The sequence below is a fragment of the Lepisma saccharinum genome, chromosome 6 (genome assembly GCF_977018435.1).
Source record: "Lepisma saccharinum chromosome 6, izLepSacc3.1, whole genome shotgun sequence".
Taxonomy (NCBI): Eukaryota; Metazoa; Arthropoda; class Insecta; order Zygentoma; family Lepismatidae; genus Lepisma; species Lepisma saccharinum.
This window is the reverse complement of record NC_139234.1, coordinates 23,683,067-23,701,053: the sequence shown is the minus strand read 5'-3', so window position 1 is coordinate 23,701,053 and position 17,987 is coordinate 23,683,067. Positions and strand designations below refer to the sequence as shown.

Here is a 17,987-nt window from a genome sequence, read left to right as displayed (position 1 = left end):
CATAAGGGAATTTTCAGTGTATATTCCTTGTGACGCAGGAACTAAACTGGAAAGAGGACAGCAGAAGTGAAAATGGAGGGGTTGCGGGTGGGCTGCGATTCCGAGAATAAATCCTGTTTCCCTCAACTTTCAGAATTCCAAATGTATGAAAATTCTAGCTCGATCGTTTCAACATTGTCTCCTTGTATTTGTGTGATGCTTCGAAAAAAAATTTGAAAATAGTTACAGATTTTGGTTTCTGAACTTCCATTAATCCAACATGTCAGATGTTTCGGGGGGGGGGTTGAACCCTAGAAACCCCCCCTCTAAATACGGCCATGTTAACATTCACTCTACGTGGGGGCATGAGGAGAAAATTGGGTGGATTGCAATCATTCTCCCTCACCCGTCCCTAACACACAAGACGCACGACTACATTCTAAATAAGCAGCAGGATGGAGAAATTGGTTTACCTTGGCAATCATTATTTGAAGTTCCATTTCGGCGAACCTTCTTCCAAGGCACATTCTTCTGCCGTATCCAAAGGGCAGAGACACGAAGGGGTGAATTTTCTTTTGCTCCGAGAAAGGGCAAATGTTGCTCGTCTGCTTCATCCATCTTTCCGGAACGAATTTGTCCGGCTGGGGGAAATATTCGTCCAGGTTGCTGATCACGTAGTGTGGAAATATCACATGGGTCTAAGAATGTAGAGGAACACAAAAACACATTGAAATTACAATATTTTGGATAAATTCATCAGCCCTCTATGTTTTTTTCTGTATTTTCAATTTTTCTGGGATACTGGGCCCAATCAATTCCCTAGGTACACCACTGAATTGGTCTTGAAAATAGAAGCTTATTTTCATATCTAAAGTAACTACGAAGGTGATTTTTTTAAAAAATTCTGGGTTATTCTTTTATAACTCCAAAGATTATTTTATGTATATATATTTTAATATTTTTTAGATCATATCATCATCAGATGTATATAATGAATATAGTACCTGTTAGGAACAAATTATAATGTTAAGCATGATACATACCCCTTTTGGTATTCTGTACCCGTTAATCGTTGCGTCTGATGTTAGACTTCGTCCATTTCCAAGGACTACTGGATTAATCCTGGAAAAAGTATATATATATAAGCCATGTGGAGACAATATACATGTATTCCAATACTTATTCTAGTCACATAGTAGAAGAGAGAAACTACAATAAATCATACATATGATACAACGTTTCGTATTACAAGACGCTCTGGTTCGCGTATATGATCTCCATTTCTTAATTATCTATTCATTTACATCTTCTCCTCTTCCTATGTTTCTTGCTCTTTCTTTCTTCCAGCTGTATCTCTTTATCTCTCTCTTTCTTATCTTTCATTTTCTCTATCTCCTTCTTTCTCCTTTTGATCTCTTTCTACCTACACTTTTCTATCTTTTCATTCTTTCTCAGTGTCTCGCTTTTTATTCCTTCAACTTTCTTCCAATCGAGAGATATACTGTATTTTTCTATCTGTCTCCTTCTGTTCTTCGTTTCTCTCTTCTCCCTGTCTCCATTTTCTTTCTTTCTCGGTTACTTTATCTATCTTTCTCACTCTATTTCAGATTCTTCACTCTTTCTTCGTCTGTTTTTTATCTTTCCCTCTCTTTCTATCTTTTTCTATATAATGTTAGTCCTTTTCACTCTACCTCCCTTTGTTTATATTTTCTTTCTTCCCATATTTTTCCATTCTTTGCTTATTTATCTACCTCTTTTCTTCTTTTCATCCTACTTCTTTCTCTTCCCCCGCTCCCCCTGCAGCAACGCACATGCTCTAAACTACGTATCTGTTACAAAATACAAGATGTAAAATAAAATAGCGCAGTACTGAACGTATATGTTAGAAGGGTTGTCACACAAGATGTCAGTGTGTTTGGAGTTCTGGTTTCATATATTCCTGTGTAAACTTTATTCTGACAAATGTTATTTTACTGCATACTTGTGTGATTATAAATATATAGGCAGACATAGAAAATACACAATATTCATTTATAATTGTAGATTTCACTACTAGCATGAAACACACACACTGCAAAAAATGTACTTGGCACCAATAAAGAAAGCCAATTTCACTTAAAATTCATGGCCGATAACTACACCGCAGTCCTATCGACTCTGACAAATTCCAGAATATGCTATGTTCCGGAACTAATCACTGTGACCCCGGAATTTATGTTAAAACCTTTTTTATTTGTCATCGGATCACTTACTGGTGTCAGATCTTCACATATCTGATGAAAATGTGCCAAAATAGACGAATTTGAAATGGCATATTTTTGACATATTTTACCAATTTCGCATTTTTACAACATATTTCTTCAATTTTCTCCCAACAAGACAGATTTCTGTATAATTTTGCAATTGTCTTGCACATAATCGGTGGAACGGAAACGTATTTAGTGTAACTTGTTCTGACAAATATTTTGTAGTGTGTTTTTCAGATATAACATAACATCTGCCGAAGCAGTTGTGTTTTGTGAGTTGATTGCTTAAATTTACCAGAGCTTTAGCGAACTGCCACTTATGCTTTAGACTCCACAAAGGTGCAAATCTTACATAATAGTAAATAAAACTTGGGATAATTGCAGTGAACCTTAGGATATTTTCAGTATTTTCCCACTATACATTCTTCGGTTAAAGGGATTCTGACTTTATTCAATACCGCACCCCCACCCTAGTCTATCTTCCCTGACATCCCGTATAATGAGAAATTCGAGAGTACTAGTACAGTAGTACATATTTTTGGCTTTAGTGGGAATATTTCTAAATTTTACTTACATATTTTTAATTTTTTATGACATATTTTTCAATTTTTATGACATAATTACATACATATTTTACAGTTTTCTAGGACATAAAATCCATGGCCCTACTAATCTCATATTGAAGAAGATAAAGTTAACGTTCTGATACTTACCTCAGTGTCTCCTTTATGCAGGCTTTAAGATATGGGAAGTCTTCCAGAATCTGTGAGTTGAAAGGTGTGTCAATTGCAGGCAGAGCTTGCTGCACTTCTTGAAATAGTATTTCTTGTTTTTCGGGATTCCTTGCTAAGTGGTTTAGGATAGAGCATAGCGTGATGGACGTCTGTAAATGCAAAAAATATGCGTTAAATTACTTTGAAGTGCGGTTTGAACCCTGCAGTTTCCTCGCCAAAATTGTTACTTAGACTCTTCCTCCACTAATCTGTTCTCGTATTGAGGGCGTCAGATCTTGTGTTACTGCCGTGGGTAAGAGTTAATTGTTGATGGCTGCATTGTCGGTAGATTCAGGATTGATATAGGAATGCATGTTTCTCTTTACGAGATGTCCAAGTACGAAACACGTCAAACGTAACCCTCTATCACACATCCTGGAAATAACCAGTAGCCAAGGACGTATTTAGGGGGATTCAGGGGGTCCCGACCCCCCTCCGAAAGACTAAAATTAAATAATGAAAATATATTTGTTTAATCAAGGGTCATTTATTTCCGTCGAACTTATTGGAAGGTAAGGATTATGTTGGGAATATATGACTTTGAATAACAGTACCAAAAAGGATTTATGCCAATTTATTACTGCTTATAATAACATGCATAAAATATTACCACGAACTTTACTTTTCGTCAACTGGATCGAACATCCATTTTTGATATTCAATACATATTCAATTCTTATATATTTGTCATTAATTTCCTTGCCAGGACAGTTACTTTTTTGCAAATTTTCCCGATCTTAACTATATGTAAGCTACATAATGAATACGTGCTGTTATATCTCTATCCTTGTATTCTCCTTGTTACCTATTCATATGTTAAAATATAATATTAATTCATATTAATATTTTAAATAATATTGTTATTAATTATATATTTTTTAAAAAATGTAAATATTATGGTTATTATTATTATCATTATTGTTGTTGTTATTATTAAACACACTTGGTTCGGACACCCCCCCGAAATATATTTCTAGATATGTGCCTGCCAATAGCGGCGATTGGGTGTGCCACTGCCAAAATGGGTTGGGGGGTCAAGGACAGTTTAATTTCTCTTGGTAGACTAGGTTATCCATAGTGCCGGGACAAAAAATGGCAAAATATTGAGGGCAATTGCCCCCCACAATCGGCGCCACTGGAATAAACTGTTGTTCCTTGTCGCTGGGAAGTGGAATAGTGTGTTCAATAGGATCTGATTGGATGGATGCTTAGTGGTATCCTTGAAAAATACTGTATTGCGCTCAAATATAACTACATACAATTTGCAAGTTTAATTCAAAACAGCAAGCGAAACGATGCACCGTGCTTCAATTCACTATTGTCCACAGTTCACCTTCCCGTGCTGCACGAACTGGGTTCAAACTTGCTTTCAAATGGGTGGAAATGTCCAAAATAACATGCTCCTGCGGTCTAGGAGTAAACAGATGAACTTTGTGATCGCAAGTGTGTGTTCGCAGACAATTGAGGAACAATTTTACAGGAAAAGCTTTTTTAGTGTTTCTTATCAAATGTAATAGGGCCCGGCCCCTGTGGGCTCATGCACGGCTACGCCAATGGTGACCGTTAATTATTTTTGTCCGGGTTTAGGGCAAAATATATGTAAACTGCAAGGAAAATGTCAGGAAACAAACTGAATATTTCATTGAATGGAATAGAACTCACCGTGTCGACGCCAACGAGGAACATGTCCAGCGCCATCACAACAGCAACTTTTGGGTCGGGATTCCTGGCAAGGAGCCTCTCCAACATGCTGAGGTCGTCCTCATTCTTCGCTGGGTTCCTCTCTAGCCGATCCATCGCCTCCACGATGTGCTTCAAGCACACTCTAGAAATACAAACAGAGTTTTTTGAAATTGAATTCAACAGCAACGCGAGAAAAGTTCAAAAAACGATTGGGTGAAGTGCCGTCCACCGTGCCCCTTTAGTGTAGGCGCTGATTGAATTATACGGCGCACGCTTTTAGAAGGAACATGAGTTCGGCCAATACCCAGCCAGTGCTACTGCGCTGTTGCCAAACTAACTGCTAATGCAAGGGAAGGACAGAAGATTCGCGATGTGTCCATTATTTTGATAATGCAAACACAGTATATGAGTAACGTGAAATAATATAGTGAATATTTCTACACAAGATTATAATATCATATCATTGTAGCATATACGAGAAACCCATACCTGAAAGAAGCTTGAAGGTATTTATTCATCACCGCTCTCGTCGTCTTCCTCGGTCTCCGTGTCACTGATTTCACTCATTTCCAAGTCACTCTCCTGGAGGTTAATGATTAGATTTTGCACCCTTGGTGCCTGTACTACTGGTGCTAGGTTTCGAGAGTGACATTATTTAAAATAAAAAGAACACACGGAACACACACTATTGCACGAAAGGGCTGTATTTAATCTTTTCACAAACTGTTCTTTGTGGCGCACGAGGGGACGATAAGCGAATAATTTTACACCAGCCTTGCTACGAAAACGCTGAACTCAAACTGACCCAGACTTTCAATGTTCGAGAACGCCCAGAACAATGAAAGGTCATTGTTTATATCGAGGCGAATTTAACACCCACAGTTTTCCCTCGACACAACTCAGCTGCGTCAACACGGTGGCAACGAAAAAAATACAGGCGGAAGGAAATGAAAGGTGATGTTTCCCTTGTTTCTTCAAGGAACGCTAACTCCGGCTGTATGCGACGGAAATTCATGGGACTTGGACAATCAGGTTCAAAACTTCTTGCGCGCAAGAAAAATACAGAACACGGCTTTTAACTTCCGCGCCGCAGTCTCCTAACTGTACAACGTTGCACTCCTGCCATTGGCTGATCGCCACGCACACCCTCTGCGTGGTCCCGCCCGATATCGCTTCTAAAAGCGTTCGTCGTATAGACACATTTAAGATCAGTGGGTTTGATTAGAATCCTTGTGTATTAATCTGGTATATTTTATAAATTTAAAACGTGTGCACACGTCAACTCATGAAAACGCATGGAATGGCCGAGAGGTTGAATAGTTTGAACACCAGTGTTGCCCGCCGCAAGGGAGGTTCCTAGGGGTGCCGAGAGGGTACCTTCAAAGTTTTAATTCTACCTCTTCAGACAACTTTTCTAGACAGCAAGTTATGTTTTGTTCTTTTGGTTCCTAATAGGTTCCCTGACTTGATTTCCCTGTATTTGCCCGATTCAGTGTTCCACCCACCACTATCATTTCTCTACTTTCAACTTGAACAAGTTTGTTGGAATTGGAGTTTTTGTTTTCAAGTCTACTATATGCACAGAAAAGCTAATCTGGACTGGACCCACAGTTTAAACTGCACATCCGAACCACTATGTGCCTCCACCGGGTATTGAACCCAGAACCCTTTGATTAATTTCAACACATATATCCTCCATCTATTTACCTTTCCTCTTTGATAACGAATTTTAATACTGGTTTGTATTTCTAAAATTATGTGTGAATGTAAATCTTTCGCCACAATGTTTTACACCAAGGAATCTGCCCCTCAGTTTGCGTTAAAATGCTATGTTTCCACGTTAAGATAGGGTTATTTTCTGGGAGGTCAACTAGAAATTTGCCAGGTGACATAGCTGTATGTGTGGTCTTATAATCGTATTAGCAGGGGGATGAAATGTCGGTAATATTTAAAGTGTACAATTTATTAATTTCCAGGAAGAAAGCGGAGAGACTGAAAATTTCAAACAGCTGATCTCTAGAGATAGTATTTCTCAATGCTCAGGCAAAATCTGCAAACTTTCTTCCGGTTACTTCTTGAGATAATTGTGACCAAAATTTCCCCGTAAGTTTACACAGTTCTTGGTAATGAAAAATGGTCAAATCTTGATCGGATGCCAGAGAGCCTTAATAGCCCCAGTCTAGTTAACTACAAGTTTTGATACTAGGTGTAGTGCAGGTGCATTCCAGTGTCAGGATGGTGCAAGGAAATCGTGTTCAACCACGTAGACACTGTACGCAAGAAGATAGCAACAAATTATTTATTGGTTATAGATTGATTGATTTTTAATTCGCATTTCTGCCACTTTTGGCTAATCGCGAAGATGAGTGATGATACGACGAAATTGATGAAGAGAATGAAGAGACACTCACAAAGAACACTAATGGCCAGGCCGGGATTCTAATCCGGGACCCTTGGCGTCGTAGCGCGTTGTACTAACCACTCCGCCACGGAGACCAGCTAAAGCAAATGACTGTCTGCTGCTTTCAACTTACATTCGATTGACCATAGCGCATCCAGTGATCATACCCTGTACACCGTTCCAGAACGTAGTGCCAACGGTGCAAACACCAAATCTAAGAAGTAGACGGCTCAGTGTTGCACTGTGTAACCAACTAGACGCATGAGAGCAAAGAGAGTCAAAAAGTGTAGCCAACTAGATGAGGTAAATATATTCTGGCACCGACATGCTGTAGGTCTTGCAAATTTGAATTAAGAAAAAAAAAACTTACTGCCGGAAGAGATCCAAAGCCTCGATGTACTTCTTGAAAGTGGGCGTGCTGAAGAACCTCCAAAATGGCCGCCGGAGTTCCACGATGGCCACCGTGTGGAAGAACGTCATCATGTGTGTGAGGATTTGGTGTGCGTGGGAATCTGCGGATAAGTTCTTGTCCAAGCAACCTAGTCGGGTGTCCAGCGCGATCATTCCTACAGCTGCAGAAAGAAAAAAGTTACGTCCATTGCGATTTCAATCTATGTCAATAACAAATTAACAAAAAAACAATTGTACTGTACACTCAGTGAGAAGTTAAAAGAAAACAATGACAGGGAAAGAGATGTAAAGAATTATTACGGCTGTTACAAGTAAAAAAAACATAGTTTATATTATGACGTTTCAGGAGATCACACTCTCCCTTCATCAGACATTTTTGTAGAAATGGAAAGAAGAAAGAAAGCATAAAGAAGTGACGAGAAAGAGAAAGTGACGGGAAAAATAAAAAGCTATTGAAAGAGAGAGGGAAACAAAGAAAAGTGGAAGACAAGGACAAAAAGGAAGACGAAGAAAGAGAGAAGAATAAATGGAAAGAAAGAGAAAGAGAGAAGAAAAATTGAAAGAAAGAGAAAGAGAGAAGTAATAATGGAAAGAAAGAGATAGAGAAGAAAATGGAAAGAAAGAGATAGAGAGAAGAAAAATGGAAAGAGAAAGAGAGTGAAACACACAGAGAAAGAGAGACGAAATCAAGGTCAGAGAATAGAATAAAGATAAAAGAAGGGAGAAAACAGAAAGAAATGACGAAAAAGGAAACTGACGGGTGAAAAGAACAAAGTAATTGAAGGAGAAAGAGAAACAGAGAGAAAAAGGAAAGAAAGTGACTAACAAGAGAAAAGGAAGTCTGGAAAACAGAGTGAGGTAAGAGATGGAAATTAAGAGAGTTACCTCTCCCCAAAGAAACTCTACAGCACCCCTGTGCCTTCTCACTCACGCATCAGAAACTCTTTCGTTCACCCTTGAGCCCACTATAACGAAATTCGCAGGCAAAGATAATGTGATAGATACAGAAAAATAGATAATAAGACTACCACACACTTTCTAGTCACATCTCTACTCACATAGGTACACCAAGACACGTTTTATGGGAGAGGTCACATTCTGAAAATGCATTTCGCGTTCCATTAGGGGTCTTAAAAAGGGTGAAATAATTATGTTGATGTACAGGGTGGCTCAAAAAGTCACTTACACTCCCGGTACAAGGCCACTGCAGCGCGCAACATGGAAATTGTGATGACCAATCGTTATCAGGCCAAGGGGGAACCACATTGACGCCACCCGCGCGGTCGGCGGCCATCTTGACGTCCGCCATCTTGAATTCAACTTCAGAATTTTAAATGGGAAGGGGGTGATATGATATATCAAATTAGGCTAGACTTTCACGAGAAATGCAATGGTGATGGTTTTTTCGACATATCTTTAACCAGTAAAAAGTTATGACTGAATTCTTGTACCAATTTGCTCCTTTTCGAGGTGTTAGAAAATAAAGTCCAAAGTTGGATTCTCACCATCACAACTTCCCCTTCGGCGCTCCTATCCCGTTCCCCCTCTAACGATATCTTTGGATACCTTAGTGCTATATTACCATGTAACCACATTCCGATACGAAGACAGAATTGGAAGTCCAAGTAGTACGCGTAACAGACACCAGAGGCAGCAGCGTCTTAGGACTGTCTGCGAGAGGAAACTGGACAAGGTTTTTATCTGCCTTGAAGATGATAAACGAGTTTGTGTAGTTTCATCACGACATAGTGATTTGTTATATCAACAATAATGACTGCACATTCAGTTTTAATTGCACAATGATGCAATTATGAAAAGACAATATTATTGTGTCACTGGATTCTCTTGAACTCTTTTTTTTGTTGACATAACTGCCATTATCAAACATCAGTGGCGTACGAACGTGGAGGTGCAGGGTGACACTGTCACGTATGGGCGTCCGGAATGGGGGCAAGGGGCGCCCCCCCTGGAAAATGAAAGTCAACCAAAAATTATGTATTTCACACATAGATTGGATATAAAATGGCAAGGAGAACAGCTAGAACAAGTGAATAGATATGAATATTTGGGAACAATAATAACAGCCGATGGAAAAGTAGAAGAAGAAATAAATAGCAGGGTTCAAAAAACAAATAAAATATATTACCAAATAAGTAATACAATAGTAGGGGAAAAGGAGGTACAAGAAAGTACTAAGTTAAGGATTTACAAAACCATAATTATACCAACAGTGCTCTATGGCATAGAAAGCTTAACGCTCCAAAATAAGCATAAAAGTAGATTAAGAGCAACAGAGATGAAATACCACAGAAGAGTGGTAGCAAAAACCAGACGAGATAGAATCAGGAACACTAAAATCAGGGAACAGCTACAAGTAGAATCAATTGGAGAGATTATAGAGAGAACACTGAGCTGGTATGGCCATGTCATAAGAATGGGAGAAGAAAGAAAACCGAAACAAGTAATGGAAGGGAGACCAGAAGGAAGGAGAGGAAGAGGAAGACCTCGGATAGAATGGGAGCAATACCTGTCAGAGATGATTACTAAAAGAGGAAAGGCACTAATGGAAGTTAAGAGAATGGCACAAGATAGGAAGAGATTTAGCAGATGGCTGAAGGACCCCGACGCCTAACAGCACGGAGGGGAAGAAGAAGTAAGTAAGTAATTTCATTTTAGCCACAATAATATGTGTTAATTATTGCATGAACATCATAAATTCAAATTTAAGATTTTTTTTTAGGGAACAACACTATTTTTTGGAGAAAATGTGCCATGTTTGCCCCCCTGAAAAAATACCTTCCTTGCCTCTCCCTGGAAAAAATCCTGCGGACGTTCATGGGTGACAGTAGACCCCATAAAACATTCGATTCAAATTGTACCCCTTGTTACACCCATCAAATACTCATTGTATTAATCACAAAATTTATTTTGTCCTGATTATGTTCTTATCCAGAAGAATTCAAACTGAAGTAAATTTTGGTACCTGAGAGCTGGTTAAATCGTGCTCTTGAAATAAAAACAATTAGGAGCGGCGAAAAATTGATTGAAAATGAAAATATAAGTTTAAGATCGTGAGATAGTACAAAAACTTACTTTGTAACTTTGAATGACGTTTCTCTTTTATTGTAAGTAGTTTAGTGTAAAAATAGGGTGCTACGAGGAACAACTGTATGCAGTGGCTTGCCCATGGTTTTCGAAAGGGGGAATATGTTTCCTTTTTTTAGTATTCACTCCTCGTTCTGTTATCTTTTCCTGCTTTTGTCGATCTTTTTAAGGAATAATGGGGTGAAGGGGTAGGGTATGGCCCCCTACCAACCCGCCCTTTTAGGCAAGTCACTGATTGTGTGGTGTTCAGACATACATAGAATGACTCGAGTATTGCAATCCTCCAAAAACACACACCCTACCCCCACATCACATCTGTGAAATTTGAAACTCCCAAATTTTTGGGAAGGAGCACCCAACTGAAATAATTTGACAGACGCAATGGCTGCCGTTCAAAGAACCTCATTTGAGTTTCTTTTGTCCACATTATCTCCCTATCCAAAAGAATCAAAGCCACTGTGGCTGTACATTGTTCAGTACATTGTAGAATTAGTTACCTTACTTGATCTGTGTTTCAGGAAAACTTTTAGGAAGCATAGACGGTTTAAAAATGAGTAGAAAATGGAGGAATGAGGCCCATGGCTTTACTCGTTCCGGAATTGTACATATTTTTAAAACGTGTTAAAATCTACCTTCAAAATAGCCAATAAAATTTTTAAATATATATAAAAAAATCAAATCACAAAATATTTTGTGAATATATATTTTTTATTGGTAGTACAACGTTATGCAATTCTTACTTTAAAAATTGGAAGTTGTTTGTCCTTATTACACATCCATCCTCCAACACACACACACATTCAAGTGTGTGTGTGTGTGTGTTAGAGAGAGAGAGTATGTGTGTTTGGAGATTGAACTTTGTAACCTGCGTTACTGGCTGCAGCCAACAGTGGCAATACGCTCTCTCTCTCTCTCTCTCTCTCTCTCTCTCTCTCTCTCTCTCTCTCTTACTAAAGAGAAATAGAAAGATAGAGAGAGAGAGAGGGAGAGAGAGAGAGAGAGAGAGAGAGAGAGAGAGAAATATTATCTTTCTCTTTCTCATTCTCTCTCTCTCCCTCTTTCCTCTCTCTCTCTCTATCTTTCCTCTATCTCTCTCTCTCACTTTCTCTCTAAGAAAACAGAGAGAAAAAGAGAGAGAGAGAGAGAGAGAGAGAGAGAGAGAGAGAGAGAGAGTTATCAGAGTGATATTGACTAATAATAATCTGAGTAGTAGGAATTTGTTTCCAAACATTACAGAAATACTGCAATAAACATTGTCGCATTTGTAACCTTGTAAACCAGAACAGATGTGAATATTATATTATATATATAGACCATGACGAAAATTAATCGGAGGATTCCAAAGTTACCTTGCTTAGTTGGGGAAGATATCCGCCACTGTTTTCGAACTTTTTACATTTTTATACAAACACGCACTTAATATAATAGGTTCAACAAAATTAGTAACAATGCCAAGAAATTGACAAGTATTAAAAAATCCATAAATTTACTCACATTCCAAGGTCCACGAGTAAACTTCTTCCAGAAATTTCTCGGGCAGTTCGCTGTTTTCGTCCAAGATGTCTTCGATTCTGCAAAGAAGACAAAAATTCTTAATTCAAGTTTACAATAGAACATGATTAAGGCTATATTAAGAACTTTCAGCAAGACTAACTTAAGACCAGAAACTTCCCATTTAGTAGGCAACATAGTGACAAGTGACACCTAGCGATTCTTTCAAAGCCAGTCTGTAGTACTTGAGTTTACTCGCAGTTAATTGCAGTGATATTTAGTCAAGCAAACTAATGTTTTTCTCTAAGATACAGTACATGTACCATTCCTCGTTTCTAACGTTATCATTGACAAAAATAACCCGTTGCTTTACATCCATTGAAGGGCCTTGGCCTATCTCCCGACTGCCAGTCTCCCTTCCACAATCCTACCTAGAGGTGTGGAGATCTTCATCCAGTAACTCACTCGTAGCTCCCCAATTTCCTCACGATGGTGGATTGCCACCGGTCCTATATACACAGGCCGAGTACCCGACTCCCGCAGTGGTAGTCCAAAGCACAGCGCCTTAGACCGCACGGTCACGGAGGAGGAGACTATCATTGACAAAAAGGTTTCCTTAATTCTGTATCAGTGGCGTATGTTGAGTTTACAACCTGAGCTACCTCAAGAAATGGGGGGGAACGTGCTTGGGGGTGGCAGCGGGAGGACTCTTTTATTTCTAAGTGATGTGATACAGTGTCCAATTTTTCTCTTCGTCTATAAAATTGAAATCAGCAATCACAAAATAATAATGATCAGGAACACACAAACTACAGATAGTCCTCCTTCGTGCTCCTGGAATCTGTGCAGTCAATAGATCACATAGTTCTTGGCTGTACACATTTTACACAGCCTCTGACATCTAAAACGTTGCAGGACATATCTTGTCTGATATGGTTCAACCTAGATGTAGCATATCACAAATCTCCCAAAACCTTTGGCTCTGTGTCCAGCTCACTAAAAAGGGAAGCGTGAGAACCATTTCGGGTCTTGTTTCGTCATCTGTTTGACATCAAGAATGGGAAGCTGCATCTCCACTAAATCAGCTTTGATGTCACCTACTTTAGTGTCAACTGCTAATCAGCCGATGACTATCTTTATGGACAGGTCGTGCTAGGGTATCCTGGCGGCATGTTCTGTAACTGTTACAAGGCCACTCCTGTAACATCGTTGCCTTATGATCAAGGAGTCTAGTGTTTCGTATGCCACTTTAAACTGTAGGTCCAGTTCAAATTAGCCTTTCAAACTCTAAAGAAAGACTGTTAGGTTATTGGAAGCGTCAGTGCATTGACCGTGCACTTTCATAGATGCCGAAGAATGGTGCACTGTTAGCTTCTTTTTGAAGCTATGTGTCAATCAAATGCAATTATACTTCTTTTCAACCATGTAGATACAGGAGGAGGGTTGCCTGGAAAACGGTCTTTGTGGGTAAAGTTTCACTGTGAGTTTGAAGTTACTTTTCTTAAAAATTATTTAAGTAATTACCCACCTTGACATGAAGTCTGAAGCAACTTCATCTATAGATTTGATGTACATCTTCGCTACTTTTGGCTGCAGCATATCCTGTTGCACTTTGAGTCGAAAATTGTGCCATATCTCCCCGTGACTGCCAAATAAAGAAATTAGAATTAGAATGCAGTTACCAAGGTGGAAGATAGGATGACTACGTGTTCCTTCAGTAAAGGTCACCCCGTACACCCTCATATCACACAGAAAAGTAAACGCATTAAGTGAAGCAAAAAGGTACATAGAAGCTGTAGCGCAAGCTAATGTATAAATGCATCAGATAATAGATGTGCACTAAAATGCATCTGTTTCAATAATTATATTACTAGACTCCTAAAAATACATAAAGAATTTCACAGACTTCCAAACAAAATTAAGCTATTTTGAATTTTAAAAATAAGATTAGTTCATCCTTGTATTTAGAATATGGTTTTCTTGGTTGGAATGCAGGAAATAATGTCATGTATTGCATGGCAGCGTATTAAATATCTGTGTGATTGTTTTTCAGATTATTAACAATAAATCAACAAGAATGATATTAGGAAGAATAGAAGGAAAATGCATGGATGGTAAACTAGTCGTATCAATTAATAACACAACGAAACGCAGAAATGCAAGAAAATGAATTTAATTTTGATTCATGTATCAAAGAAAACTTCCTAGTATGTCTCTTGCTACTTCATAGCACGTCGTTCTCAGCTGATCGTATCAGAAGCTTCGATCAGCAACAAACCAAGAAACAAACATTTACACACGCAGTTGTATCAATTGATAAATTTTAAATTAAATGAATTGTGCTGAATTGTCTCTTCTGTGTGTACGGTCTGTCACGACAGAACAAACAGACATATAAAGAGCTTGTCGAAAATGTATTAACACTATTTATAAGTGTGGTTAATGCAGTTGAAGAAAGGCATAACATGTTGAACTCACACTCCAATAACTCCGGCCGTTTCCCCAAAGAAGTCTTTCCTCATAATTTGCTTGTAGTAGTGCAGCGAGGGCATGGAGGGTCTGTGCGGCATGGGCTCCTCCCGCCTGAAGACCTTCTGGATTTCGTCGCCGTCGAAGATGAACAGAAGATCAGGGTGGCCCACAAGGCCCTCTATCTTCACAATCTTCCCGTACGTGTTGTAGAGATGCTTCATGGCCAAATCCAACTCCTCGATCTTGTACTGGCCTGTAAGGTAAATTTGGTTATTCGTAGTGTTTGGAAGTAACAGTTACTCTTTGAAATGAGTAACAAAAGGGACATTATTTTTTTTTACATGAGTAACTGTAACTTTAGTTAAATTACTTTTAACAAGTAAGGAGGAATGAAAGTAACAGTTACTTTTTAACATGAGTAACTGTAACTATAATTCAGATATTTTTACAGGTAGTGAGTAACGAAAGTAACAATCACTTCTTTGAAACGACTAACTGTAACTATACCTCAGTTACTTTACACAAAATTAACAGTAATTGTAACAGTAACCCTGAATGGTAACGGTCTAAAATTTCCTTTAACCAGGTCCGTAACGAGGGGTAGTCTAAGGGGGGGGCTTGGGTGGCATGCACAGAGGACGCCATTCAAATATAAGGTATAATCTGGTAACACACTGCTGAAATTTTCTATTTCCAAAACTCTCTTCATACACTAAGACATAACTGAAATATTCTAAAATATGCTAAACTTTTTTTCAAAAAATAGGAATGCAAAGTACGAATCTTTAAATATAACCTATTATGAGTTTTACTTTGTTTCCTCATTTCAAAATTTGTTGGATGTAAATATCACAAATGATGGCATACGAAGGTAATATCTAAGGACGGACATAAAATGTCGTTGTGATCGGGCGGGTGATGGAGTGCAAAGCACAATCCTGCCTAGGGCGCCAAAATATTATACTGCCTCTAACTGGTAGCGGGGGTTCTGGTTCTTCTCCATGCAAAGACAAGAGAAACATATTTTCTGGTTTCGCTCAACCGTTTGGCAACTCATAAAGATGAAAATATTTTCATTTTTTTTATTAAAACTAAAATTTCCACAAGCTTTCAAATATTTTCTTATGTTTTATTGTTTGCTACCGAAAGTGCCATTGTTTATTGTGGTCCTCCAGGATGGCGTAGTAACGCTGTCACCTAGCCCAATTAAATGCAGCCAACTGATAACGTACCGATTATAGGAAGAAATCTCCAAGCATTGCCGATGAAAGGGAGTGGCCGTGGACCGGGAACTTCACTGTATGGCCTAACAATGGATTCCGTGGCGTGAGCATCTTCCACAGCTATGGGGTTGACGGCCACAGAGTAGCACTTCGCTTGCTCCTGAAGGACAGAGCGGGTCACCAGTCCCAACTGCCTCCCCCGATGTAACACCCGCCAACTCAGCATAGCGCTTACTGAACTTTAGTTATAAAGCTGCAATAGGAAAAAAGTATGTTAATTGAACATTATCCATTGTCTAGTGCTTCTACTACTTTACTACTTATATCTGCATATACCGATTTATTATAGTACAGAGAAAACTTACTACCAACCAAACATATTCAAATGTCACTAATTTGTAATCATAATGAACTTATTTAGTCTATCTTTTGGTCGAAACTTTAAACTGACACTCCACTTTTTTTAAAAAAAATGTTGTGTTTAATATTTAAGCCTAACACGGTTAAAACAACAAAAATTATTGAACATTTAACAAAAAAGAGTTAATTATTGCTACCGTTCTTTTTCATTTTTTATTAAAACTAAAATTTGCACAAGCTTTTAAATATTTTCTTACGTTTTATTGTTTGATACCGAAAGTGCCATTGTTTATTGTGGTCCTCCACGATGGCGTGTAACGCTGTCACCTAGCACAATTAAATGCAGCCAACTGATAACGTACCGATTATAGGAAGAAATATCCAAGCACTGCCGATGAAAGGGAAAATCTTCATTGGCATTTAGTTGTCTTCAGTTGAATTAATCAACTCTAAAACAGCGTGGTTCCTCCCTTTTATTAAGGGCAAATTTGTTACTGTTTATTCCATTCTTGTATTTGTATATATTTGCTCATCTCATTTAAATAAATGCACCATAAATATTACTTAAATATTTCGATCCGAAAGAAATGAAGTAGAGGATGTTTATTAATTATTTCATTATGGTTTTCTTTCATTCTCATATTTTTAAAATTGAAAGAAGTATTCACTCCCACATCTTCTTGTGGTATGCTACAAAAATAATTTGGTCAATTTACTTTAGTTTTAATTTCACTAAATGGTTTTAATGGTTTGACCTTAATCTCAAAATGTTGTCTGTTAGTTTTCCAATAATATTTAGATTCTTAAATCGTATTTAGAAATGTTCAAACTTTTGTCTTTATTTACATGTTTTAGAAAGCACATTGGGAATCAATGTAAATTAGAATATCTTATTTTGATAGAAAAGAAGAGATCACAAATTTCTATACATTGAGCTTTATAAAATTAACAATCAGGTAATGAAGAAAGATTCCGAATTTCAGAATAATAGTTTTTGGTACTATGAATGGTTTCTATCTTTTTATTTTTAAACCAACTCCGTTTTTGTAAATATGTTGTTGAAATTTGAAAGGAAAACACACACGTTTTCTATTGAAAAGATTGTTTTTTAACCTATTGGCATCATGGCTACATCCATACTTCTAATAACATTGGGCTACATGGACTATACAAATCTACTTCAACAGAAGAGAAAGAAGACATTTTCTAAACAAAACAATAACTAGAGCATCAAAACACATTGATACAGATGACTGACATTTTCAGTCAAAGTATGATTTGAAAAGTATTTATTTTTTCTGTTTCGTCTGGGTTTAAAAAAAATTGCACTTGAAAATGTACCGTTTGAGTTCAATAGTTCCTCGACTGAGCCACATATCATCCAAAGTTTCATCACTTGTGAACGCTGCTAGTAGTAAATCATCTGAAATGAAGAAAAGCTTTTTCCAGTTCATTGCCGATGGACAAAGCCTGATCAAGTTTCGCAAAGAAGGCAACCATGTGATCATTCCACAGCTACTAGGTAACCTGAATAGGAAATCGTTTGAAGTGAAGAGATTCCTAACACAGCGAGTTCAAGACGGACAAAAGTTGATGGCGTTCCTTGAAAGTCTTGGAATCATATCGTCTGGCCCCAAGTACCACGATGTGATGATTGCAAGACCAACTAAAGCCAAGTCAGTAATACACCCGAGAATCATCTTTCGCTCACCAAGCCACGAAGGTGTGAAGATAGCTCCCATGCCACTACCAAAGCGTACCAGATCGTTCCCGCCAAAAACTCCTGAACTGATCGCGCTCGGTAACATTCCAAGCTATGGTCGAGTTCGTGTACATGTCACCG

The 17,987-nt window shown here is 38.2% G+C and overlaps 1 protein-coding gene across 1 annotated transcript in view; it reads right to left on the bottom strand.

The window, feature by feature from the left end:
• The window catches only part of LOC145989019 (cytochrome P450 CYP12A2-like), an 83,703-nt gene extending 68,894 nt beyond the window's left edge, over positions 1–14,809 (bottom strand). The window contains exons 1-8 of the mRNA XM_083124319.1: positions 14,568–14,809; positions 13,618–13,734; positions 12,093–12,169; positions 7,453–7,654; positions 4,661–4,823; positions 2,939–3,108; positions 1,023–1,101; positions 453–677 (exon numbers count right to left, since the gene is read on the bottom strand). Of these exons, the coding sequence (XP_082980445.1) occupies positions 453–677; positions 1,023–1,101; positions 2,939–3,108; positions 4,661–4,823; positions 7,453–7,654; positions 12,093–12,169; positions 13,618–13,734; positions 14,568–14,782 (1,248 nt within the window). The 5' untranslated portion in view covers positions 14,783–14,809. The remainder of the gene's footprint in view (positions 1–452; positions 678–1,022; positions 1,102–2,938; positions 3,109–4,660; positions 4,824–7,452; positions 7,655–12,092; positions 12,170–13,617; positions 13,735–14,567) is intronic.
• Positions 14,810–17,987: the final 3,178 nt, after the last annotated feature.